General features: G+C 42.7%; 2 protein-coding genes across 5 annotated transcripts in view; one reads left to right on the top strand and one right to left on the bottom strand.

Annotated features, from left to right (window-relative positions):
* The window catches only part of LOC311127846 (exosome RNA helicase MTR4), a 51,642-nt gene extending 30,692 nt beyond the window's left edge, over positions 1-20,950 (top strand). Inside the window, exons 22-26 of the mRNA XM_084159733.1 lie at positions 4,185-4,290; positions 11,870-11,926; positions 12,690-12,852; positions 20,402-20,506; positions 20,688-20,950. Of these exons, the coding sequence (XP_084015859.1) occupies positions 4,185-4,290; positions 11,870-11,926; positions 12,690-12,852; positions 20,402-20,506; positions 20,688-20,740 (484 nt within the window). The 3' untranslated portion in view covers positions 20,741-20,950. The remainder of the gene's footprint in view (positions 1-4,184; positions 4,291-11,869; positions 11,927-12,689; positions 12,853-20,401; positions 20,507-20,687) is intronic.
* The window catches only part of LOC311127847 (phospholipid phosphatase 1-like), a 52,148-nt gene continuing 45,503 nt past the window's right edge, over positions 20,796-27,440 (bottom strand). For 2 of the 4 annotated variants that reach the window (XR_014613150.1, XR_014613151.1), the window contains exons 4-7: positions 26,836-26,893; positions 21,772-21,948; positions 21,272-21,494; positions 20,796-21,172 (exon numbers count right to left, since the gene is read on the bottom strand). Coding sequence is in view for 2 of the 4 variants with exons in the window: in XM_084159734.1 (XP_084015860.1) it covers positions 21,375-21,494; positions 21,772-21,948; positions 26,836-26,893 (355 nt within the window). In the remaining 2 variants the exon portion in view is untranslated. Of the gene's footprint in view, positions 21,495-21,771; positions 21,949-26,835; positions 26,894-27,440 lie in introns of all 4 variants that reach the window. The other 2 variants (XM_084159734.1, XM_084159735.1) reach the window with 1 other exon arrangement.

Below are 27,440 nucleotides of genomic sequence, written 5' to 3'. Positions count from 1 at the left end.
TGGCCACTCGACTAATGCAAATAATCATGATATCATTCTGCCAGGTAGGCATAGGCTACTTTGTTGTTAACATTTAATTGAGAAGGTTTTTGGGAAAGCCTTTCCGTCTCTACCAGAAGGTTGTTATATTTAGCATAATTGCTAATGGCTACATAGTGTAGACATACACGTGCACCACGCACACAGACCTGGGCGATCCTGTTGTGTGTCAAAAAGTTGCAGGAAAATACGAATCACTGATGCATTTTAAGTGTCTTATAATTAACTTGGGCAAATGTATGAATTTTCTACTAAGTTCAATATTTTTTTGAATATTGTTGAATTACATTTTTATGGTTCCGTGGTTTAGAAATTGCATAGTCCCCCCGATTTTAGGAGACCAAAAATATTGGGACAAATTCACGTATGTGTATTAAAGTAGTAAAAAGTCCCATATTCATAGCACACAATGACTACATCAAGCTTGTGACTCTACAAACTTGTTGGATGCATTTGCTGTTTGTTTTGGTTGTGTTTCAGATTATTTTGAGCCCAATAGAAATTAATGGTAAATAAAGTATTGTTATTTTGGTGTCACTTTTATTGTAAATAAGAATAGAATACAGTGGGGGAAAAAAGTATTTAGTCAGCCACCAATTGTGCAAGTTCTCCCACTTAAAAAGATGAGAGAGGCCTGTAATTTTCATCATAGGTACACGTCAACTATGACAGACAAATTGAGAGAAAAAAATCCAGAAAATCACATTGTAGGATTTTTAATGAATTTATTTGCAAATTATGGTGGAAAATAAGTATTTGGTCACCTACAAACAAGCAAGATTTCTGGCTCTCACAGACCTGTAACTTCTTCTTTTAAGAGGCTTCTCTGACCTCCACTCGTTACCTGTATTAATGGCACCTGTTTGAACTTGTTATCAGTATAAAAGACACCTGTCCACAACCTCAAACAGTCACACTCCAAACTCCACTATGGCCAAGACCAAAGAGCTGTCAAAGGACACCAGAAACAAAATTGTAGACCTGCACCAGGCTGGGAAGACTGAATCTGCAATAGGTAAGCAGCTTGGTTTGAAGAAATCAACTGTGGGAGCAATTATTAGGAAATGGAAGACATACAAGACCACTGATAATCTCCCTCGATCTGGGGCTCCACGCAAGATCTCACCCCGTGGGGTCAAAATGATCACAAGAACGGTGAGGAAAAATCCCAGAACCACACGGGGGGACCTAGTGAATGACCTGCAGAGAGCTGGGACCAAAGAACAAAGCCTACCATCAGTAAAACACTACGCCGCCAGGGACTCAAATCCTGCAGTGCGAGACGTGTCCCCCTGCTTAAGCCAGTACATGTCCAGGCCCGTCTGAAGTTTGCTAGAGTGCATTTGGATGATCCAGAAGAGGATTGGGAGAATGTCATATGGTCAGATGAAACCAAAATATAACTTTTTGGTAAAAACTCAACTCGTCGTGTTTGGAGGACAAAGAATGCTGAGTTGCATCCAAAGAACACCATACCTACTGTGAAGCATGGGGGTGGAAACATCATGCTTTGGGGCTGTTTTTCTGCAAAGGGACCAGGACGACTGATCCGTGTAAAGGAAAGAATGAATGGGGCCATGTATCGTGAGATTTTGAGTGAAAACCTCCTTCCATCAGCAAGGGCATTGAAGATGAAACGTGGCTAGGTCTTTCAGCATGACAATGATCCCAAACACACCGCCCGGGCAACGAAGGAGTGGCTTCGTAAGAAGCATTTCAAGGTCCTGGAGTGGCCTAGCCAGTCTCCAGATCTCAACCCCATAGAAAGTCTTTGGAGGGAGTTGAAAGTCTGTGTTGCCCAGCGACAGCCCCAAAACATCACTGCTCTAGAGGAGATCTGCATGGAGGAATGGGCCAAAATACCAGCAACAGTGTGTGAAAACCCTGTGAAGACTTACAGAAAATGTTAGACCTGTGTCATTGCCAACAAAGGGTATATAACAAAGTATTGAGAAACTTTTGTTATTGACCAAATACTTATTTTCCACCATAATTTGCAAATAAATTCATTAAAAATCCTACAATGTGATTTTCTGGATTTTTTTTTCTCATTTTGTCTGTCATAGTTGACGTGTACCTATGATGAAAATTACAGGCCTCTCATCTTTTTAAGTGGGAGAACTTGCACAATTGGTGGCTGACTAAATACTTTTTTCCCCCACTGTATGTTTCTACTCACTTCTACATTAATGTGGATGCTACCATGATTACGGATAATCCCGAATGAATCGTGAATAATAATGAGTGAGAAAGTTAGATGCACAAATATCATATTGGAGCTCACTGTATTCCCAAATAAATGTATTCTCAAACATGTTATTTTCTCTGTTAAGCTGTGTGCACTGAACTGACATGATTGTTGACACTCCGATGTTCAGATGAAGTGAATGAAATAGTCTATCATGCGCACCACCGCCACGCTCAACTCAGACAGCAGTGTGTAGCCTGCTGTAGCTGCTGGTAAAGTAATTCAAAGCCTCTACTTTATCAATCAGGATGTTACTTTCCAGTGCTACTATCTTTGCCATGTAATGTGATTAAAACAAAATCAGACAACCTCATAGTAGAATAGTTTACCTATTTAGCTAGTCGGCTTGTTGATGTGTGTTCTATGCAAGATAAATATTCCTCTCGAGGCGCTTTCAAATTGCGAGAGCCATAGGGAGGGAAACATTTATTCTGACAAGCAGTTTAACAACAATTCCTAATGCAATCGCGGGAAAACACTTTTGAAAGCAGTTTTGTCCTTTGTTAAAAAGAGGGGGGTCCTAGTTTTCTATTGCTACCACGTTATTTCTTTACTCCTTCAATTGCACGAGTGGCATCATTTTACAAATGGTTACAACTGCAGTTTCAAGCATGGTGGAGCAGCTGCGCAACAGTAGTGATGGGTTGTTCACAAACCATTTTGGGTGAACGTCGGGAACCGAATTGCATATTTTAAAGAGCTGTTCATTTGGCTCCCAGCCCCCTGATTTGCATTCTGTTACTATTGCTGTTTGAATTCCAGACATTGACTATCTGGAGATAAATTATCAAAACATTATCTGAAGATGGTAATTCCTCAGTGCAGGAACAATATGGTGAGGGAGAGCCTCATTCTGGTCCACGCTAATTTTGCAGGCCATCTAATAATTTGGTCAGGTAAAAAAGGATTTGAACTGACATTTCACAATCTGACATAATGGTAAGCAACGTTTTAGACTTTAAATTAATGGTTTTAGGTCAATTTCTAAGCATTACTGAACGAAGAGCCGTTTGGGAGCCAAATGAACGTCACTTTTTAGGTGAATGTAGCCAAATGATTCGGCTCACAGAAAAGACTCGAATGCCCATCACTACGCAAAGGGGACAATGATATCTTAAAAGGGCAATGACATACTTCGTAATAAAAACCAAAAACGTAAGATTTTTCTAGTGAATAATAATTTGTCCATTATTTTTATTTATAATGAAAGAATTATTATTAATAATAACAATCAGGATGTTTCCAATGGGGTAAATGCAGATGCACAAACTCCATGCTTCAGCCTATGTACATTTTATAGCCACTATGCTGCATCAGTTGGGCTACAGGTGATAATGCTTATTGCTAATAGCACATCTGATAATATAGACAATGCATAGGCTATATGCACAGTCCAATATGTAAAAATAAATGTATAAGTTTTACCAATATGTTTTGGGGATAATTTCTGGAAGTGGACATTATATTTTAGACAGTATCTGCATAATTTTATTTTCATTCATTTTGGAGTATAATGTCCTTTTAAAAAGTCACCAGAACTGAGCTTCTCAGTCCTTCTATATAAAATGTATCCCGGGGAGGACCCCGGACCCCGTACGCAAGGGGACTGGAATTGGCCAAACTCGCAGTTTAATACAGGTACAAAATAATAATCTTTCCCTAAAAGCGTGATGGTCATGACTTTCTTACATGAAAGGGTAGGTTAACTTGGCCCAAGACAATCCATCTGAGATCGAATTAAGTTTGTCATGGGATAATTTTTGTTGCTTTAACCCCTGGCTGATGAGCTGCTGATGACTGAGATGGTGTTCAGCTGATCTTAGAACAGTTATCTATATTAACATGTTGTTAAAAAAAACTCTGTCACTGACTGATCTGAGACCTGTGTTTGATCCAGTGCTGATGAGCTGCTACTGACTGAGATGATGTTCAACGGCCTGTTCAACGATCTGACTGCAGAACAGGTTACCGCTCTACTCAGCGTCTTCGTCTTCCAGGAGAATGTAAGACGCACGCACACACTACTTTTCCTACGTAATCAGATAAAACATACTTTTGGCCAGATAGACAACATCCTTCTTTCCCACACTCTTCAACTTCAAACATCGTCACAACATTTCTTACACCGTTCACTAAAAGCACTCTAACCTATTACTTCAAGTCTGATAGTAGCCTAATGTCCCCATATCTTGAATTTTAGTTTTTTTTTGATGAATCAAATCCTCAATACATCAACTTGATGCTTCCTCTCCCAACAAGGAATTCCTGTGTAAAATGTTTGAAAACTTTGTCTTGGCTTCCTAAATGATTGACCTCCCCACTAACAAATTCCACTCTGTAAACTCCATCGTACAGGCAGTTGGTCACTCTGCCAAAAGTAGATCTCTGGGCTGTTTCTCCTCTCTGAGTGTTCATTGTTCACTGTAAGCTCGGCGATACAGCGCCACAGACTCTTCACTGCTGGTCCCAGTATGGCAGCCCTCACGTTAGGATGTGTTCCAACTTAGTGATGGGGTGTGAAATGCCTGGAGTCATGGTCTTGCTACCTCCATGTGTTTGTGTATCATAGTGTAATGACAGTACAGGTGTATTCATCAGCAAAGGTCTAGTGCCGTGTGTGCATCATCAAGTCAAGAATACATTTAAGGGTCTAGCTCTGTGTTTGTGTATTATCATGTCAACTGTCTATACTTTAATTTAGTTTTAGGCTTCTATATGTATCATGTCATATCTACTGCCTGCAAGTATTTCTCTCTCTCTCGTGCCTCTGTTGTCTGTTAGCAGATCAGCTCTGTGACATTCACATGCAGCTGTCGTCCAGTGTCCTGTCGCCCCACTGCCCTGCATAAAGGCTACAGTGTGTTGTATGTTGATATTTATGCAGCTGCTCCCTCTCCTCTGTTGCTTCTACCTAATGCTGCTGCTGGAGAGGATGGTGAGGGCACAGACAGGCAGAGCAGATCTCATGACAGGCTAAAAACACCAGGGCTTAATGGGGCGTCACACAGGGCACTGAGCCAGAGAGAGAATAGGCTTGGGAGTAGGGCACAGAGAGGGGAGAGGGGCCTGAGGCACTACCATAGGAGAGTGGGAAATGGGATCAAGAAAACAGTCACACATATTTATTATTTCCCTCGAACAAGTGGGAAACTTTATAAAGACAAAAAGTGGGGGAACAGTCTTGTATCCCCCCCCTCCGCATCTGCAGGAGGTAGACTTTCACTTCACCACTCTGATCCTTTAAAAGTTCAATGCAGCAGTTTTTAATCTCAATATCAAATCAGTTTTGAGTAACAATTAAGTACCTTACTGTGATTGTTTTCAATTAAAATGGTCAAAAAAACTAAAATCGCTTCTTAGCTAACCGCTATTTCTCAAGCAAGAATTTTGTTAAGACTGTCTGGGAGTGGTTTGAGTGGGGAGGGGAAAACTGAAAATTAGCTGTTATTGGCAGACAGATTTGGAACTTTATTTCTTATTGGTCTATTAAAGGAAAATCCACCCAAAAACTGTATATTGGTTTTTGTTTCATTAGTCCATTGTTGATATAGTCCCAAAATGTTTTGCATGTCAGAAATCAAGTTTTCAAAAAGGTACAGTACCTGTCAAAAGTTTGGACACACCTACTCATTCAAGGGGTTTCCTTTGTTTTTACAATTTTCTACATTGTAGAATAATAGTGAAGACATCAAAACTATGAAATAACACATATGGAATCATGTAGTAACCAAAAAAAGTGTTAAACAAATCAAAATAAATTTGATATTTGAGATTCTTCAAATGGCCACCCTTTGCCTTGATGACAGCTTTGCACACTATTGGCATTCTGTCAACCAGCTTCATGAGGAATGCGTTTCCAACAGTCTTGAATGAGTTCCCACATATGCTGAGCACTTGTTGGCTGCTTTTCCTTCACTCTGCGGTCCAACTCAAATTTCAAACCATCTCAATTGGGTTGAGGTTGGGGGATTGGGGAAGCCAGGTCATCTGATGCAGCACTCCATCACTCTACTTCTTGGGCAAATAGCCCTTACACAGCCTGGAGGTGTGTTGGGTCATTGTCCTGTTGAAAAACTAATTATAGTCCCACTAAGCGCAAACCAGATGGGATGGCGTATCGCTGCAGAATGCTGTGGTAGCCATGTTGGTTAAGTGTGCCTTGAATTCTAAATAAATCACAGACAGTGTCACCAGCAAAGCACCATCTCACCACCTCCTCCATGCTTCACGGTGGGAACCACACATGCGGAGATCATCCGTTCACCTACTCTGCGTCTCACAAAGACACGGCGGTTGGAACCAAAAATCTCCAATTTGGACTCCAGACCAAAGGACACATTTCCACCGGTCTAATGTCCATTGATTGTGTTTCTTGGCCCAAGCAAGTCTCTTCTTCTTATTGGTGTCCTTTAGTAGTTGTTTCTTTGCAGCAATTCGACCATGAAGGCCTGATTCACGCAGTCTCTGAACAGTTGATGTTGAGACGGGTCTGTTACTTGAACTGTGTGAAGCATTTATTTGGGCTGCAATCTGCGGTGCAGTTAACTCTAATGAACTTATCCTCTGCAGCAGAGGTAACTCTGGGTCTTCCTTTCCTGTGGCGGTCCTCATGAGAGCCAGTTTCATTATAGCACTTGATGTTTTTTGCGACTGCACTTGAAGAAACTTTCAAAGTTCTTAATTTTCCATATTGACTGACCTTAATGTCTTAAAGTAATGATGGACTGTCTTTTCTCTTTGATTATTTGAGCTGTTCTTGCCATAATATGGACTTGGTCTTTTACCAAATAGGGCTATCTTCTGTATACAACCCCTACCTTGTCACAACACAACTGATTGGCTCAAACGCATTAAGAAGGAAAGAAATTCCACAATTTAACTTTTAACATGGCACACCTGTTAATTGAAATGCATTCCAGGTGACTACCTCATGAAGCTGGTTGAGAGAATGCCAAGAGTGTGCAAAGCTGTCTTCAAGGCAAAGGGTGGCTACTTTGAAGAATCTCAAATATAAAATATATTTTGATTTCTTTAACACTTTTTTTGGTTACTACATGATTACATATGTGTTATTTCATAGTTTTGATATCTTCGCTATTATTCTACAATGTATAAAATAGTAAAAATAAAGAAAAACCCTTCAATGAGTGTCCAAACTTTTGACTGGTACTCTAGTTTTTGGGTGGAGTTTTCCTTTAACTAATTTAACTTTCTTATTGGTCTAACTAATTTACCACATGGTGATGTCACCAGGCAGGTCAAAACTCCATCCAACCAAAACAGGCTGAAATTTCAGGCAGTCTTTTCAAACAGCCCTTACACTAAAAGGACATTATCATACGTTTCACAGTTTTATTCCAACCTCATAGTGTGGAGAATATATATATATATATATATACACACACACACACACACACACACAGTGGGGAGAACAAGTATTTGATACACTGCCGATTTTGCAGGTTTTCCTACTTACAAAGCATGTAGAGGTCTGTAATTTTTATCTTAGGTACACTTCAACTGTGAGAAAAATCACATTGTATGATTTTTAAATAATTAATTTGCATTTTATTGCATGACATAAGTATTTGATACATCAGAAAAGCAGAACTTAATATTTGGTACAGAAACCTTTGTTTGCAATTACAGAGATCATACGTTTCCTGTGGGTCTTGACCAGGTTTGCACACACTGCAGCAGGGATTTTGGCCCACTCCTCCATACAGACCTTCTCCAGATCCTTCAGGTTTCGGGGCTGTCGCTGGGCAATACGGACTTTCAGCTCCCTCCAAAGATTTTCTATTGGGTTCAGGTCTGGAGACTGGCTAGGCCACTCCAGGACCTTGAGATGCTTCTTACGGAGCCACTCCTTAGTTGCCCTGGCTGTGTGTTTTGGGTCGTTGTCATGCTGGAAGACCCAGCCACGACCCATCTTCAATGCTCTTACTGAGGGAAGGAGGTTGTTGGCCAAGATCTCGCGATACATGGCCCCATCCATCCTCCCCTCAATACGGTGCAGTCGTCCTGTCCCCTTTGCAGAAAAGCATCCACAAAGAATTATCTTTCCACCTCCATGCTTCACGGTTGGGATGGTGTTCTTGGGGTTGTACTCATCCTTCTTCTTCCTCCAAACACGGCGAGTGGAGTTTAGACCAGAAAGCTATATTTTTGTCTCATCAGACCACATGACCTTCTCCCATTCCTCCTCTGGATCATCCAGATGGTCATTGGCAAACTTCAGACGGGCCTGGACATGCGCTGGCTTGAGCAGGGGGACCTTGTGTGCGCTGCAGGATTTTAATCCATGACGGCGTAGTGTGTTACCAATGGTTTTCTTTGAGACTGTGGTCCCAGCTCTCTTCAGGTCATTGACCAGGTCCTGCCGTGTAGTTCTGGGCTGATCCCTCACCTTCCTCATGATCATTGATGCCCCACGAGGTGAGCTCTTGCATGGAGCCCCAGACCGAGGGTGATTGACCGTCATCTTGAACTTCTTCCATTTTCTAATAATTGCGCCAACAGTTGTTGCCTTCTCACCAAGCTGCTTGTCTATTGTCCTGTAGCCCATCCCAGCCTTGTGCAGGTCTACAATTTTATCCCTGATGTCCTTACACAGCTCTCTGGTCTTGGCCATTGTGGAGAGGTTGGAGTCTGTTTGATTGAGTGTGTGGACAGGTGTCTTTTATACAGGTAATGAGTTCAAACAGGTGCAGTTAATACAGGTAATAAGTGGAGAACAGGAGGGCTTCTTAAAGAAAAACTAACAGGTCTGTGAGAGCTGGAATTCTTACTGGTTGGTAGGTGATCAAATACTTATGTCATGCAATAAAATGCAAATTAATTACTTAAAAATCATACAATGTGATTTTCTGGATTTTTGTTTTAGATTCCGTCTCTCACAGTTGAAGTGTACCTATGATAAAAATTACAGACCTCTACATGCTTTGTAAGTAGGAAAACCTGCAAAATCGGCAGTGTATCAAATACTTGTTCTCCCCACTGTATGTATGTATGTGTATGTGTATGTATGTATGTGTATATGTGTGTATATATATATATATATACATACTACCGTTCAAAAGTTTTGGGTCACATAGAAATGTCCTCGAAAGTTTTCGAAAGAAAAGTAGTTGTTTTGTCCATTAAAATAACATCAAATTGATCAGAAATACAGTGTAGACATTCCCCTCAGGAGACTGGAAAGATTTGGCATGGGTCTCCAGATCCTCCAAAAATTCTACAGCTGCACCATCGAGAGCATCCTGACTGGTTGCATCACCGCCTGGTATGGCAACTGCTCGGCATCCGACCACAAGGCACTACAGAGGATAGTGCGTACGGCCCAGTACATCACTGGGGCCAAGCTTCCTGCCATCCAGGACCTGTATACCAGGCGGTGTCAGAGGAAGACCCAAAAAATTGTCAAAGACTCCAGCCACCCTAGTCATAGACTGTTCTCTCTGCTACCGCACGGCAAGCGGTACCGGACCGCCAAGTCTAGGTCTAAAAGGCTTCTTAACAACTTCTACCCCCAAGCCATAAGACTCCTGAACAGCTAATCAAATGGCTACCCGGACTACTTGCATTGTTCCCCCCACCACCACCTCTTTTACGCTGCTGCTACTCTGTTGTTTATTGTCTATGCATAGTCACTTTAACTCTACCTACACTACCGTTCAAACGTTTGGGGTCACTTAGAAATGTCCTTGTTTTCTATGAAAACATACATGAAATGAGTTTAAATAGGAAATATAGCAAAATGAATAGGAAATGTAGTCATTGACAAGGTTAGAAATAATGATTTTTAATTGAAATAATAATTGTCCTTCAAACTATGCTTTCATCAAAGAATCCTCCATTTGCAGCAATTACAGCCTTGCAGACCTTTGGCATTCTAGTTGTCAATTTGTTGAGGTAATCTGAAGAGTTTTCACCCCATGCTTCCTGAAGCACCTCCCACAAGTTGGATTGGCTTGATGGGCACTTCTTACGTACCATACGGTCAAGCTGCTCCCACAACAGCTCAATAGGTTTGAGATCTGGTGGGTGGTGGGGGGTGGGGGGGGGGGGGGTGTGGGAATAGGCTTTGTCGTGCCCTCTTCATGACTGTCTTGGTGTGTTTGGACCATGATAGTTTGTTGGTGATGTGGACACCAAGGAACTTGAAGCTCTCAACCTGCTCCACTACAGCCCCGTCGATGAGAATGGGGGCGTGCTCGGTCCTCTTTTTCCTGTAGTCCACAATCTCCTTTGTCTTGATCACGTTGAGGGAGAGGTTGTTATCCTGGCACCACACAGCCAGGTCTCTGACCTCCTCCCTATAGGCTGTCTCATCGTTGTCGGTGATCAGGCCTACCACTGTTGTGTCGTCGGCAAACTTAATGATTGTGTTGGAGTCGTGCCTGCCCATGCAATCATGGGTGAACAGGGAGTACAGGAGGGGACTGAGCACACATCCCTGAGGGGCCACCGTGTTGAGGATCAGCGTGGCAGATGTTGTTACCTACCCTTACCACCTGGTGGTGGCCCGTCAGGATGTCCAGGATCCAGTTGCAGAGGGAGGTGTTTAGTCCCAGGGTCCTTAGCTTAGTGATGAGCTTTGAGGGCACTATGGTGTTGAACGCTGAGCTGTAGTCAATGAATAGCATTCTCACGTAGGTGTGCCTTTTGTCCAGGTGGGAAAGGGCAGTGTGGAGTGCAATAGAGATTGCATTATCTGTGGATATGTTGGGGCGGAATGCAAATTGGAGTGGGTCTGGGGTTTCTGGGATAATGGTGTAGATGTGAGCCATGACCTGCCTTTCAATCACAATCTCGGAGATCTATGGACAGTTCCTTGGACTTCATGGTATAGTTTCTGCTCTGACATGCGCTGTCAACTATGGGACCTTATAGACAGTTGTTTCTTTCTAAATCATGTCCAATCAATTGAATTGGCCACAGGTGGACTCCAATCAAGTTGTAGTGACATCTCAAGGATGATCAAAGGAAATTGGATGCACCGGAGCTCAATTTGGAGTGTCATAGCGAAGGGGTATGAATACTTATGTACATGAGATTTCTTTATTCCATTTTCAATACATTTGTTAATATTTCTAAAAACATGTTTTCACTTTGTTATTATGGGGTATTATAGTGTAGAAGGGTGAGGAAAAAATATATCAATTTAATCCATTTTGAATTCAGGCTGACACAACAAAATGTGGAATAAGTCGAGGGGTATGAATACTTTCTGAAGGCACTGTAGCCTTCACAGTAGAAATGATGAGGTAAAGAAACAGAAGACTGCTCCCTCCCATTACTGATGTAGCTCACTCTGCATGTTTCTTCTTAAATCAATCACCTAGTAATGTTTTGACACTTTTCTTATTAGGAGTACTAAGGGCGGAGACAGACCAATACTCCTGCTACCAAGTGCCTCTTACCACAGTATCAGCCAACATTTTTTGTTTTTCAAATTATTCTAGATGTTGAATTGGTAAAAACACGTTCGCTCCTTGACACCCAGCAGGTGGTCGCGGTGTGTCCAAAGCTTTAGACTAACGTCATCATGTTGTGTTTCTGTTCTCTTCCTTCTCTCAGGCTAGCGAGATGCCCAAGCTGACAGAGCAGCTGGCTGGACCACTGAGACAGATGCAGGTAAACATTATTCACTACACAGCAGAATAAGCTCTGTCCTGGGGGTTAGCATACGTTACAAAGCATGATCAATATGTGTGACTGGTCAAAAGTAGTGCTCTGCATACAGTAGGGAATACAGTGCCATTTGGGATACAGCCAATGAGTGTAGCAGCTCGCTTTTCTAAATATGATTTAAATAACTTCATAATTCTGCTTTGTGATACACCCCTCAGACCTGGTTTAGTCTGCTTTTCTGATGTGTGGTTTCTAACACTAAGCTCAGGCTGTTTGTGAACCAAAGCATACACCGGCATGTGACTTGGCATCCAACCAGTCTACCTAGTCTGACTTACTGCTGTTTCTGTCTGCTGAAACCTGTCAGCACTGCCAAGCCAGCTAGAGTCTAGGCGGACAGTCTACAACCTAGATGTTTGGTGAAAGATAAAAGATTGGGTCTCCCTGTCTGAGTGTTTGCCTTCATGTGAATGGATGTTTGCTGAAATAGCATCATCAAAGAGTAAGATGGGCTATGTACTTTTAATTCGTACTTGTTTTCCCTTTTAAATTGTTTTATTGTTTCTTTTTTATGTTAGCCTATACCCTATAGCTATGTATGTCGGTAAATGGTTGTATCCCAAATGTAGTGCTCTACTTTTGACCAGTATACATAGGGCTCAGGTCAAAATTAGTGCACTATAAAAGTAATAGGGTGCCATTGTGCATGCAGCATTTGACTGTCATATGGATGTAATAAAATCTTGAATTTATGTCTGGTTGTTAGGAGTGTGCCAAGCGCATTGCCAAGGTGTCTGCGGAGGCTAAGCTGGAGGTGGATGAGGAGACCTACCTGGACAAGTTCAGGCCTCACCTAATGGACGTGGTCTACACCTGGGCTAACGGATCCACCTTCGCACAGATCTGCAAGATGACCGACGTCTTTGAAGGTAACTCACCTGGCTAACCTCTGACGCTCTAATATATGTCCAGTGCCTATGAAATGGACAGCGCTCTCCAAACGTTCACTGCCGGTCAAAAGAACACCTACTCATTCAAGGGTTTTATTTAAACTATTTTCTACATTGTAGAATAATAGTGAAGACATCAAAAGTATGAAATAACACATGGAATCATGTAGTAACCAAAAAAGTGCCTTGATGACAGCTTTGCACACGCTTGGCATTCTCTTCATGAGGTAGTCACCTGGAATGCATTTCAATTAACAGGTGTGCCTTCTTAAAAGTTAATTTGTGGATTTTATTTCCCTCTTAATGCGTTTTAGCCAATCAGTTGTGTTGTGACAGCCCTATTTGGTAAAAGACCAAGTCCATATTATGGTAAGAACAGCTCAAATAAGCAAAGAGAAACGACAGTCCATCATTACTTTAAAACATGGTCAGTCAATACGGAACATTTCAAGAACTTTTAAAGTTTCTTCAAGTGCTGTTGCAAAAACCATCAAGCGCTATGATGAAACTGGCTCATGAGGACCGCCACAGGAATGGAAGACCCAGAGTTACCTCTGCTGCAGAGGATAAGTTCATTAGAGTTACCAGCCTCAGAAATTGCAGCCCAAATAAATGCTTCACAGAGTTCAAGTAACATACACATCTCAACATCAACTGTTCAGAGGAGACTGTGTGAATCAGGCCTTCATGGTTGGATTGCTGCAAAGAAACCACTACTAAAGGACACCAATAAGAAGAAGAGACTTGCTTGGGCCAAGAAACACGATCAATGGACATTAGACCGGTGGAAATTTGTCCTTTGGTCTGGAGTCTAAATTGGAGATTTTTGGTTCCAACAGCTGTGTCTTTGTGAAACGCGGTATGGGTGAACGGATGATCTCTGCATGTGTAGTTCCCACCATAGAGCATGGAGGAGGTGTTGTTGCTTTGCTGGTGACACTGTTATTTATTTAGAATTCAAGGCACACTTAACCAGCATGGCTACCACAGTGTTCTGCAGTGATACGCCATCCCATCTGGTTTGGGCTTAGTGGGACTGTCATTTGTTTTTCAACAGGACAATGACTCAACACACCTCCAGGTTGTGTAAGGGCTATTTTACCAAGAAGGAGAGCGAGGGAGTGCTGCATCAGATGACCTGGCCTCCACAATCCCCCGACCTCAACTAAATTGAGATGGTTTGGAATGAGTCGGACCGCAGAGTGAAGGAAAAGCAGCCAACAAGTGCTCAGCATATGCGGGAACTCCTTCAAGACTGTTGGAAAAGCATTCCAGGTGGAGCTGGTTAAGAGAATGCCAAGAGTGTGCAAAGCTGTCATCAAGGCAAAGGGTGGCTATTTGAAAAATCTCAAATATATTTTGATTTGTAAAACAATTTTCGGTTACTACATGATTCCATATGTTATTTCATAATTTTGATGTCTTTCATTATTCTACAATGTAGAAAATAGTCAAAATAAAGAAAAACCGTTGAATGAGTAGGTGTTCTAAAACTTTTGAATGGTAGTGTAGTTTTTCTGTTTCCGTGTGGGGTATTTTTATTTATTTTATTTAACCTTTATTTAACCAGGTAAGACAGTTGAGAACAAGTTCTCATTTACAACTGCGACCTGGCCAAGATAAAGCAAAGCAGTGCGATTAAAAACAACAACACAGAGTTACATATGGGGTAAAACAAAACAAAGTAAAAAAAATACAACAGAAAATATATATACAGTGTGTGCAAATGTAGCAAGTTATGGAGGTAAGGCAATAAATAGGCCATAGTGCAAAATAATTTACTATTAGTATTAACACTGGAATGATAGATGTGCAAGAGATTATGTGCAAACAGAGATACTGGGGTGCAAATGAGCAAAATAAGTAATATGGGGATGAGGTAGTTGGGTGGGCTAATTTCAGATGGGCTGTGTACAGGTGCAGTGATCGGTAAGGTGCTCTGACAACTGATGCTTAAAGTTAGTGAGGGAGATAAGAGTCTCCAGCGCCAGAGATTTTTGCAATTCGTTCCAGTCATTGGCAGCAGAGAACTGGAAGGAATGGCGGCCAAAGGAGGTGTTGGCTTTGGGGATGACCAGTGAGAGATACCTGCTAGAGCGCATACTACGGGTTGGTATTGCTATGGTGACCAATGAGCTAAGCTAAGGCAGGGATTTGCCAACAGTGATTTATAGATGGCCTGGAGCCAGTGGGTTTGGCGACGAATATGTAGTGAGGACCAGCCAACAAAAGCGTACAGGTCACAGTGGTGGGTAGTATATGGTGCTTTGGTGACAAAACGGATGGCACTGTGATAGACTACATCCAATTTGCTGAGTAGAGTGTTGGAGGCTATTTTGTAAATGACATCGCCGAAGTCAAGGATCGGTAGGATAGTCAGTTTTACGAGGGCATGTTTGGCAGCATGAGTGAAGGAGGCTTTGTTGCGAAATAGGAAGCCGATTCTAGATTTAACTTTGGATTGGAGATGCTTAATGTGAGTCTGGAAGGAGAGTTTACAGTCTAACCAGACACCTAGGTATTTGTAGTTGTCCACATACTCTAGGTCAGACCCGTCGAGAGTAGTGATTCTAGTCGGGTGGGCGGGTGCCAGCAGCGTTCGATTGAAGAGCATGCATTTAGTTTTTAAGAGCAGTTGGAGGCTACTGAATGTAAATGTACTGAAGGAGTGTTGTATGGCATTGAAGCTCGTTTGGAGGTTTGTTAACACAGTGTCCAATGAAGGGCCAGATGTATACAAAATGGTGTCGTCTGCGTAGAGGTGGATCTGAGAGTCACCAGCAGCAAGAGCGACATCATTGATATACACAGAGAAAAGAGTCGGCCCAAGAATTGAACCCTGTGGCACCCCCATAGAGACTGCCATAGGTCCAGACAACAGGCCCTCCGATTTGACACATTGAACTATCTGAGAAGTAGTTGGTGAACCAGGCGAGGCAGTCATTTGAGAAACCAAGGCTATTTAGTCTGCCAATAAGAATGCGGTGGTTGACAGTCGAAAGCCTTGGCCAGGTCGATGAAGACTGCTGCACAGTACTGTCTATTATCGATCGCGGTTATAATATCATTTAGGACCTTGAGCGTGGCTGAGGTGCACCCATGACCAGCTCGGAAACCGGATTGCATAGCGGAGAAGGTACGGTGGGATTCGAAATGGTCGGTGATCTGTTTGTTAACTTGGCTTTCAAAAACTTTCGAAAGGCAGGGCAGGATGGATATAGGTCTGTAACAGTTTGGATCTAGAGTGTCACCCCCTTTGAAGAGGGGGATGACCGCGGCAGCTTTCCAATCTCTGGGGATCTCAGACGTTACGAAAGAGAGGTTGAACAGGCTAGTAATTGGGGTTTCGACAATTTCAGCGGCTAGTTTTAGAAAGAAAGGGTCCAGATTGTCTAGCCCAGATGATTTGTAGGGGTCCAGATTTTGTAGCTCTTTCAGAACATCAGCTGTCTGAATTTGTGTGAAGGGGGGGGGAGTTGCAGAGCTGGTGGCTGGGGTAGTGGTAGCCAGGTGGAAAGCATGGCCAGCCGTAGCAAAATGCTTGTTGAAATTCTCCATTATTGTAGATTTATCGGTGGTGATAGTGTTTCCCAGCTGGGAGGAGGTACTCTTATTCTCCATGGACTTTAGTGTCCCAAAACTTTTTGGAGTTAGTGCTACAGGATGCACATTTCTGTTTGAAAAAGCTAGCCTTTGCTTTCCTAACTGCTTGTGTATATTGGTTCCTAACTTCCCTGAAAACTTGCATATCGCGGGGGATATTCGATGCTAATGCAGTACGCCACAGGATGTTTTTGTGCTGGTCAAGGGCAGTCAAGTCTGAGGAGAACCAGGGGCTATATCTGTTCTTAGTTCTGTATTTTTTGAATGGGCATGTTTATTTAAGATTGAGAGGAAATTACTTTTAAAGAACAACCAGGCATCCTCTACTGACGGAATGAGATCGATATCCATCCAGGATACCTGGGCCAGGTCAATTAGGAAGGCCTGCTCGCTAAAGTGTTTTAGTGAGCGTTTGACAGTGATGAGGGGTGGTCATTTGACCGCGGACCCGTTACGGACGCAGGCAATAAGGCAGTGATCGCTGAGATCCTGGTTGAAGACAGCGGAGGTGTATTTAGAGGGTAAGTTAGTCAGGATGATATCTATGAGGGTGCCCATGTTTACAGATTTAGGGTTGTACCTGGTAGGTTCGTTGATAATTTGTATGAGATTGAGGGCATATAGTTTGGATTGTAGGATGGCCGGGGTGTTAAGCATATCCCAATTTAGGTCACCAAGCAGTACGAATTCTGAGGATAAATGGGGGGCAATCAATTCACATATGGTGTCCAGGGCACAGCTGGGGGCTGAGGGGGGTCTGTAGCAAGCGGCAACAGTGAGAGACTTATTTCTGGAAAGGTGGATTTTTTGAAGTAGAAGCTCAAACTGTTTGGGCACAGACCTGGATAGTATGATAGATCTCTACAGTAGATTGCAACTCAACCCCCTTTGGCAGTTCTATCTAGACGGAAAATGTTGTAGTTGGGGGTGGAAATTTCAGAATTGTTGGTGGCCTTCCTAAGCCAGGATTCAGACACTGCTAGAACATCAGGGTTGGCAGAGTGTGCTAACGCAGTGAATAACTCAAACTTAGGGAGGAGGCTTCTGATGTTTAACGTGCAGAAAACCAAGGCTTTTACGGTTACAGAAGTCAACAAATGATCGTTCCTGGGGAGTAGGAGTGATACTGGGGGCTGCAGGGCCTGGGTTAGCCTCTACATCACCAGAGGAACAGAGGAGGACTAGAATAAGGATATGGCTAAAGGCTTTAAGAACTGGTCTTCTAGTGCGTTGGGTACAGAGAATAAAGGGGGCAGATTTCCGGCCATTGTAGAATAGATTCAGGGCATTATGACAGACAAGTATATGGAAGGATATGAGTACAGCCTAAGCGTTGGGTAACAATGAAAGAGAGAGCATCACTGGAGGCACCGATTGAGCCGTTCTCGGCGTGTATGGGGGGTGGAACAAAGGAACTATTTGAGGCAGTTTGAGAGGGACTTGGGGTTCTACAGTGAAATTGTATAATAAGAACTAACTGGAACAGCAATAGGCAAGGCATATTGACATGGGAGAGAGGCATAAGCAATCACAGGTGTTATTAGAGAGAGCTAAGACAACAACTGGTAATGGCGATAAAGTTTGGGCTGAGGCTAAACAGATAAACAGGACAGGGTACCGTGTAAAGGAACAGTCCAGCAGGCATCAGCTGTGCAGCTGAGTGATCAGCAATATGTGAGTCCGAGAGCAGTTCGAATTGGTGCTACGGAACAGCGAGCAGGAAGCACGGCTGTTGTTTGCGTGTGCTAGCGGGCCGGGGCTAGCAGATGGATCTTCGTGGTCTTCGCAATGGGAAGCCTGTTGAAACCACAGACCAGTCGTGATGGATCGGCGGGGCTCCGTGTCGACTCTAGGAGGTCCCGTCCGGTTGACAGAGAGGTAGATAGCCGGGAGATGTGCCTGACTCAAGGCTAGCTCAAGGCTGATTAGCCAACAACAACGTTCATTTGGTTGCAGCTAGCTAGTTGTGATTATCCAGTGTTAAAGGTCCAGTGATTCAGTGATAACGCGCTGTGCAGACAGTGCAGACTGGCCGATAATAGTCCAGGCTAGAGCTGGCTGGTAGGTAGTGCAGGCCACGGACAATGGTGAAAAACCGCTAACGGTGGCTGGTTAGCTGGCTACTTTTGTCCGGTAGACAGAGAGGTAGATAGCCGGGATATGGGCCTGCTCGAGGCTAACTGGTGCTTGCTTCGGGGGCAGTGGTGATTTAGCCTACAGCAACATCCATTCGACATCCATTCGGTTGCGGCTAGCTAGTTGCGATCCGCTGTTAAGGTCCAGTGATTCAGTTATTCCGGGTTAAAACCGCTAACAGTGGCTAATAGCAAGTAGCTAGTTAGCTTGCTGGCTAGTTTCAACTGGAGATTCTTGATAAAGGTGAGTAAATATTTAATCCGTTCCACATTGAGTAAGGCGGGTTGCAGGAAAGTATATTTAGTAGAAGGATGAAAAGTGTGATAGGGAAATATATACGGAAAAAACTGGCTATTTACAGGACACACAAGAGAACACGACCGCACTGCTACGCCATCTTGGGTATCCCCATGCATTTGGTAAACCTATCCAGTGCAAGGTAACTCTCCTAACACAAGTTCAGTGCCAATCTAATGGACAGCTCTCTCCAATTGTTGTTTTTCTGTTTCCATGTGGGGTCGTCCGTTGGCCGATGTCTCTATGACTAGCAGTTAATAACTTTTATTTGTTTTGCAAACTGGCATGTTGTAGTACATGGAAGGAGAGCCAGAAGACCGGGTGAAGAACTCTCATGTTGAAACACATGGTTTTCTCTTCATTCAGAATTGGCTGTAGGCCTAGTCCCTTATGGCTGGAATGGTTTCTGTCTTTCTGAGGTATACTTCAGGGAAGAATAGCTTTTTACCTCATGTATGAACTGCAATGGGCATGGGCTGCAATCAATTAAATGTATTTATAAAGCCCTTTTTACATCAGCAGATGTATAGCTTCAAAATATGTTTACCACTATCATGTGTATATCATGGACTGTCAGTCCTTGCATCTAGAGGCGCCGTCTATGAATTTGAGAGGGGTTACGTTTCCCCAGTCCCATCCCTCTAGAGTGACAGGGCTGCTGTTTCGCTGAAAAACAAATCCCAGATTGTAGCTTTAAGGCACCATGAGTGTAGAGGATTTAAAATGAGAAATAGCTGAAACCGATCTCCCCCTAATGCTCTCATTCTCTCTCCAAAGTAGCTCTAGCGATAAGACTGGTATTTGGTTCTGTATATCACCCTGACATGAGCAGGAAAATATGCATCTCCCTTTTTAATTGCGACACGCAAGATTATCAGAGTTCAGTTATCAGATCCTTCTGAGATTTTGGCTCTAGATTCCATGTGAAGCTAAGGTGTAAACTATGTGGTTGTATTTTTATAAGGGGAGTTGGAGTGAGTAGGGGAAGGGTTGTTCTTCTCGCTTGGTGAGTGGGGGTTCTGGTCACAGTGGCAGGCGAGCCTTGGTGTGGTTGGTACTCATGGTACCATGTTGTTGTATAGTTCAGCTGGAGCGGTCTTCCAATATTGTTTAGGTTAACCATTTAATGGCCTTGGGCCGAATCTTAACTGAAGACTCAAACTTTTAGGCAACTCCCCCATTGACTACAATGGATAATCTCCCCTGATTTTCCCAAGTTATACACACATCCTCCTTTATTTGAATGACTCCAGTGCTGTTATTTTGACTGCGGGCTATCACTCTATAGGTATTGCTCTGGTCAAACTGACCCATATCTCAAGAGACTCCTGTCTGAGTACGGATCCCTGTCTCCCTGATCTGTGCATAGTTGACAGTTTTCATACTGATCCCTGTTTGTCTATCCATAGGGAGTATCATCCCATCTCTCTGCTCTGTCTGTGGTATAACTGTCTCCCTGTGCTGGCTGACCTTCTCTCTCCTTTGTCTGTAGGGAGTATCATCCGCTGCATGCGTCGCCTGGAGGAGCTGCTCCGTCAGATGTGTCAAGCTGCCAAGGCCATCGGTAACACCGAGCTGGAGAACAAGTTTGCAGAGGGTAAGATCTGTTCACTGCCCTATATCTACTGGTTTCAGCCTGACAGAATGCTCATGTGTAGTCTGTAAGCTCAAGCCAATAGTAGGAGAACAAGTCTGCGGAGGGTGATCTGTTCTAGTCTACATTGAACAATATCAACGCCAAGTATACTCATGTATTTCTTTTGTGTTTTTCATTATAGGTATTACAAAAATCAAGAGGGATATTGTGTTTGCTGCCAGTCTATATCTGTGATTTGTTGTATTTTGTGACATCTTTGTAAGAATATGATCACCTTTGTTGGTTTAAGTATCTTCCATCATGACATTTTTATTTGTGTTCATGTTAATAAGCATAAAATGGCTTCTTTTCCTTCCAAGAAGCGCAACATTTGTACATATTTGAAAAATTTTTAATAAAGTCTGTATAGTGATTTCTTTTAACATACAGATGGATTAAACATTGTATTGTTTATTTTTTTTTGTTGCTTCAGTTGAAGATACATATTGGTCTGGATAATAATAATACACAGGAAGCTGTAATAGCAGCAGTAGCAGTCCAGCCAAGGCAATATGGGTGGGACTCAGAGTACAATAGGGAGCTCAGACAGCTTGGCTCCAGGTCATAGGTCAGGAAAGCACAAAGCAGGGTTACATTCACATGTCTTTCTGCTTCCCAAATGGCACCCTATTCCCTACATAGTACACTAGTTTTGGTAATAGCCCTATGGGTCCTGGTCAAAACTAGTGCACTATTTAGGGAGTAGGGTGCCATTTGGGACGTAGCATTTATTTCCACCCCAGTGGTCCGACCCTTAGTGGGATATGATGTGCATGCAGTAAACGCTTCCCACCGGATACGCGGGTGCATGGTTCCTTTTCTCTATAGCTTAGTTGGGGCTGCTGTCGTAATGGTTTCCGTTAGTGGGTGTCTCTTGCAGGCTGGTATGGGGAATCTCCACCTCCTGAGGTTCCACCCTCTTCTTGAAGAAGTCTGACACGAAAAATACCTGCAGGGGAAAGACAAGTGTTCATGATTTTATTGAAGAGATTGGCTATATGGCTACTTAGGTAGAAAGTAAAGAAGTAAGGCTTTAAAGTGGGACATGTATAGGTCTATATAGTATCTCAGGTCAGGAGACACCTTTTGACTACAAATCATGGGGTCTGGGTGAAATACCCCTCTAACCTCAGGGTAATAGTAGCTAAGAGTAGGAGACCAATTTTCATTGTGACAAATAAAGCTGAATTGCCTTAACCAAATGTAGCAGTGTGGTGGTAACTCACCACCAGTATGGCCATGAGTGCCCCCTGAATAAGGCCAGCCAGGACGTCGCTCCAGTGGTGTTTGTAGTCGGACACACGTGACAGGCCAGTGTACACGGATGCAGCGATCGCGAAGAACTGGAGTGTTGGTCTCAGGAGTCTAGCCCACTCTGCCTGCAGTCTGGCCTGGATGTACAGCTGGGAGACAGATGGAAATGAGTTTAAAGAGTTGCCTAGTTAAATAAAGGTGTAAAAAAAAAAGTCCTTGTGGTTTTTACTACTAAACTTGTTCGGCAAGTTAAAATGGAAATGAGTTACTCTAAATGGATTTAATACTAATTTGACCTGTTAGACTACAATTATACTTTATTGTTAATTTTACAACAAATTGGTTTGCTGTCACAATACCCAACCTTGCACACAACACAAGGGTGGGTGGAGCACAGCATCTGCTGCATAGCAACGTTGCCAGAGCAATTGTAGGTTGAAACCAGTAGTTGCCATGGTTTAATCCTCTTTTGTTTTCTTCTTGAGGTTCGTGTTGACTACTGTTTGAAAGTCTGGTTTTCTGCTCCTCCATTGATGTTTATGAGCTGGTTTTGCCACTGTGTGTTCTGGTTATTGTTTGTGTGTATGCAAACATCATTCTGGTTTTGATGCTGTTTTCTTAAACCAACTCTGACTCCGCACTCTAACTGCTCTACATGGCAGCTTCTCAAGTCCTGGATATAAACCTACTGCACAGTTAAAACTTCCAAAGTAGTATTTAACCAACCAATCAGCCTTCTGCCCATTTTACTAGGCCTATAAATTGATAAAGTTAAGGCCTTGAAATGTCAAATTCCATATACAGTAGAGATAAGTGAGTGAAATAGATCAACATATCAAAACAAGTGTAATCTAATAATCTACTGTTCAATTTAGAGCCATTTCCAACTCCAAAGTTGACTGCTTATCATAGTGTAATACATTTTCCAAATCAGTGTACATGGTTATGGCCTGTCTGTACCCTTGGATCATTTTGTTCAATGGGACAAAAATCTGCTCGACTCAGTAGTTCTGAATGTGTTTGTACAATGACGAGTGTGTCTGGTCTATTCATTTTAAAAGGAAAACAAACCAGTGACGCTTCTTAAAATAGACTATGAACTTCTCATTCGCATTGTGATTTTACTGGTATGCAGAGATAGACTGGACACACCTCTCTCTGTTCTTGGACTTTAAAACTGCTGTTTGAAGGTCTTAACTGCCTTTGTGACACAGTTCCATTTGCTGCAGTAATTGTCTGCACTCGGTACAGTGCCAGGACTTTGTCCCCCACGACCTTTGATCTGTTTCTGTCGACGTATAGGGGTAATGGTTGTTATGCTCATCAGTCTTACTCATAACTGAAGTTTGGTTCCTGGAGGGAGCAAAATAGCACAGGCTACCTCTGTCAATGTGCTGTTTTGTTGGCTTTAACAAACATACTATAGAAAGATATGCCACCTTACCCAAGGTTACTGTAGGTAATGAAAGGGTGTATTAGTGTGTAAAGCATTGCTGTACACCTGAGTCCTGCATCACCTGAAGAAGGACATCCTGTTTCTAAGATAACAGAACTAGGGTCCATTTAGCGTGTTATAGTCAGAGACCCAGCTCACAAAATACACGACTTTGTTGACCATCCACAGCTGTCTAAGCCAACATAACTGTCTACACCCCAGTAAAGATCAACGTAGTGCACTGATATGTTTTGCTGCATTTTGAGTATCAGTATTCGATGTATGCAATGGGCCTTTATATTTATCATCCCATGTCTCTGCACTGTAGTGAACTTGAGGTAAAATCAGTTCTCTAATATGAATCTGAACCATGTACTGTATGTCAACAAGTATATTGAACAAAAATATAAACGCAACATGTGAAGTGTTGGTCCCATGTTTCATGAACTGAAATAAAAGATCCCAGAAATGTTCTATACCCACAAAAAGCTTGTCTTATTTTGTGCACAAATTTGATTACATCCCTGTTAGTGAGCATTTCAACTTTGCCAAGCTAATTAATCCACCTGACAGGTGTGGCATATCAAGAAGCTGATTAAACAGCATGAACATTACACAGGTGCACCTTGTGCTGGGGCCAAAAGGCCACTCAAATGTGCAGTTTTGTCACAACACAATGCCGCAGATGTCTCAAGCTGAGGGAGAGTGCAATTGGCATGCTGACTGCAGAAATGTCCGACAGAGCTATTGCCAGAGAAGTAAATGTTCATTTCTCTACCATAAGCCACCTCCAATGTCATTTGAGAGAATTTGGCAGTACGTCTAACCAGCCTCAACTGCAGACCACGTGTAACCATGCCAGCCCAGGACCTCCACATCCGGCTTCTTCACCTAGGGGATCGTCTGAGACCAGCCACCCGGACAGCTAATGAAACTGAGGAGTATTTCTGTCTGTAATAAAGCCCTTTTGTGGGGTAAAACTCAATGTGATTTGGTAGGCCTGGCTCCCAAGTGGGTAGGCCTATGCCCTCCCAGGCCCACACATGGCTGCGCCCCTGCCCAGTCATGTGAAATCCATAGATTAGGGCCTAATTTATTTATTTCAATTGACTGATTTCCTTACATTAAATATAACTCAGTAAAATCGTTAATTGTTCCATTTACATTTACATTTTAGTCATTTAGCAGACGCTCTTATCCAGAGCGACTTACAGTTAGTGAATACATTTTTTTTTTGTATATATATATATATATATTTTTTTTTTCATACTGGTCCCCCGTGGGAATCGAACCCACAACCCTGGCGTTGCAAACGCCATGCTCTATCAACTGAGCTACATCCCTGCCGGCCATTCCCTCCCCTACCCTGGACAACGCTAGGCCAATTGTGCGCTGCCCATGAGTCTCCCGGTCACGGCCGGCTGCGACAGAGCCTGGATTCGAACCAGGATCTCTAGTGGCACAGCTAGCACTGCAATGCCTTAGACCACTGCGCCACTCAGTTACGTTTATATTTTTGTTCAGTATATACTGTACGTCTCTGCGCTGCAGTAAACTCAGTTGGTCTAACAAATCTGATTTACTTGCCGACGACGTACACTACCGTTCAAAAGTTTGGGGTCACTTAGCACATTTTTTGTCCATTAAAATAACATCAAATTGATCAGAAATACAGTGTAGATATTGTTAATGTTGTAAATTCTATTGTAGCTGGAAACGGCTGATTTTTAATGGAATATCTACATAGGCCCATTATCAGCAACCATCAGTCCTGTGTTCCAATGGCACGTTGTGTTTGCTAATCCAAGTTTATCATTTTAAAAGGCTAATTGATCATTAGAAAACCCTTTTGCAATTGTTAGCACAGCTGAAAACTGTTGTGCTGATTAAAGAAGCAATAAAACTGGCCTTCTTGAGACTAGTTTAGTATCTGGAGCATCAGCAATTATGGGTTCAATTACAGGCTCAAAATGGCCAGAAACAAATAACTTTCTTCTGAAACTCATCAGTCCATTCTTGTTCTGAGAAATGAAGTCTATTCCATGAGAGCAATTGCCAATAAACTGAAGATCTCGTACAACGCTTTGTACTACTCCCTTCACAGAACAGCGCAAACTGGCTCTAACCAGAATAGAAAGAGGAGTGGGAGTCCCCGGTGCACAACTGCGCAAGAGGACAAATACATTAGTCTCAACGTCAACAGTGAAGAGGTGACTCCGGGATGCTGACCTAGGCAGAGTTGCAAAGAAAAAGTCCAGTGTCTGTGTTCTTTTGCCCATCTTAATCTTTTATTGGCCAGTCTGAGATATTGCTTTTTCTTTGCAACTCTGCCTAGAAGGTCAGCATCCCGGAGTCGCCTCTTCACTTTTGACGTTGAGACTGGTGTTTTGCGGGTACTATTTAATGAAGCTGCCAGTTGAGGACCTGTGAGGCATCTGTTTCTCAAACTAGACACTAATGTATTTGTCCTCTTGCTCAGTTGTGCACCGGGGCCTCCCACTCCTCTTTCTATTCTGGTTAGAGACTGTTCTGTGAAGGGAGTAGTACACAGCGTTGTACGAGATCTTCAGTTTCTTGGCAATTGCTCGCATGGAATAGCCTTCATTTCTCACAACAAGAATAGACTGACAAGTTTCAGAAGAAAGTTATTTGTTTCTGGCCATTTTGAGCCTGTAATCGAACCCACAATTGCTGATACTTCAGACACTCAACTAGTCTCAAGAAGGACCGTTTTATTGCTTCTTTAATCAGCACAACAGTTTTCAGCTGTGCTAACATAATTGCAAAAGGGTTTTCTAATGATCAATTAGCCTTTTAAAATGATAAACTTGGATTAGCAAACACAACGTGCCATTGGAACACAGGACTGAGGGTTGCTGATAATGGGCCTATGTAGATATTCAAAAAAAAATAATGTATCAGCCGTTTCCAGCTACAATAGCCATTTACAACATTAACAATGTCTACACTGTATTTCTGATCAATTTGATGCTATTTTAATGGACAAACAAATTGCTTTTCTTTCAAAAACAAGGACATTTCTAAGTGACCCCAAACTTTGGAACAGTAGTGTATATCAGATTCATGGTATTTTTGCTGCATTTGGAGTATTAAATATTCATATAGAATTATTAACACATCCAATGACCCTCTATAAATGTCCACTGTGTCTCTGCACTGTAAACTGATAATGGATATGATACTTTCTAATATGAATCTGATACATTAGAGCTGGGACGATAAACCGAAAATGATCGACACCAACCAAACAGACCACTTATCTTGAACATTTTGCTGATATCGTTCATTATGATAAATAACCTATAGGGCCCTACTAGAGAAATGTGAAGTTTGAAATGAAATACATTTTCTAATATGGGTGACTGTTGATGGAACAATTTTTGGCTACATTTCAAGTGGTAGTTAAAGGTAAAATAAAAAAATAAAAAAAACTGGTGCCCATTGATTTCAATTTATCGTTGTAATTCAATACATTTATCATGATATGGATTTTTGTCCATATCGCCCAGCTCTATGATACATGCCCTATTAGTGAGTGCACATATTTGCCCTTTGAGGAAACCCCATAGAGCATACTTACTGCCAGGAACAGCATGCAGTACATGGAGAAGGAGGAGTGGCCGGAGTAGAAGGACAGCCTGCAACACAACACACAATGGCATCATGGGATTGCTGTGGTGGCTGTGTGCACTGGGAAAAAGACACTGAAATAATTCACCCACCCACTTCAAATTTCACCCACCCACTTCAAATCGGCTCTGTGTTGGTGATAGATACCTATTGTTCTCCTGAATAACATAGAAACACATACACAGTGGCTAAACTGTGACACACCTTTTCTGGGTAATAGGGTTGTGCTGGAGAGCGGGGATGGATGTCCGCTGAAGTCTGTTATGGAGCACTGACTGTTGAGGGGGGGTTGGGATATTGAGACAGCGTCAGTCGGCCTGGCCGGGCGGTTAGAGGGCCGCTACCCTAGCCCACTTATCCGGCCAGCTTTAGTGTCTTCCTGTTTACTTAAGCAGTGCTGCGCTGCCCAGCGGAGGCATCCGCCCGTCCAACAAATGACCGATAACCAGCCGCTGATATAAAGTGGGGATAGCTGCAGGCCCACAGACACAACACTCTAGTCTGCCCTGGTACCGAAGTGGACACTAGTTAGTGTTGAGAGAAATCCCTATATCT

This window comes from Coregonus lavaretus, assembly GCF_964263955.1.
Source record: "Coregonus lavaretus genome assembly, chromosome: 4".
Classification (NCBI taxonomy): Eukaryota; Metazoa; Chordata; class Actinopteri; order Salmoniformes; family Salmonidae; genus Coregonus; species Coregonus lavaretus.
Note: the sequence above shows the minus strand (reverse complement) of the source record. Positions and strands in the feature narration are given on the sequence as shown.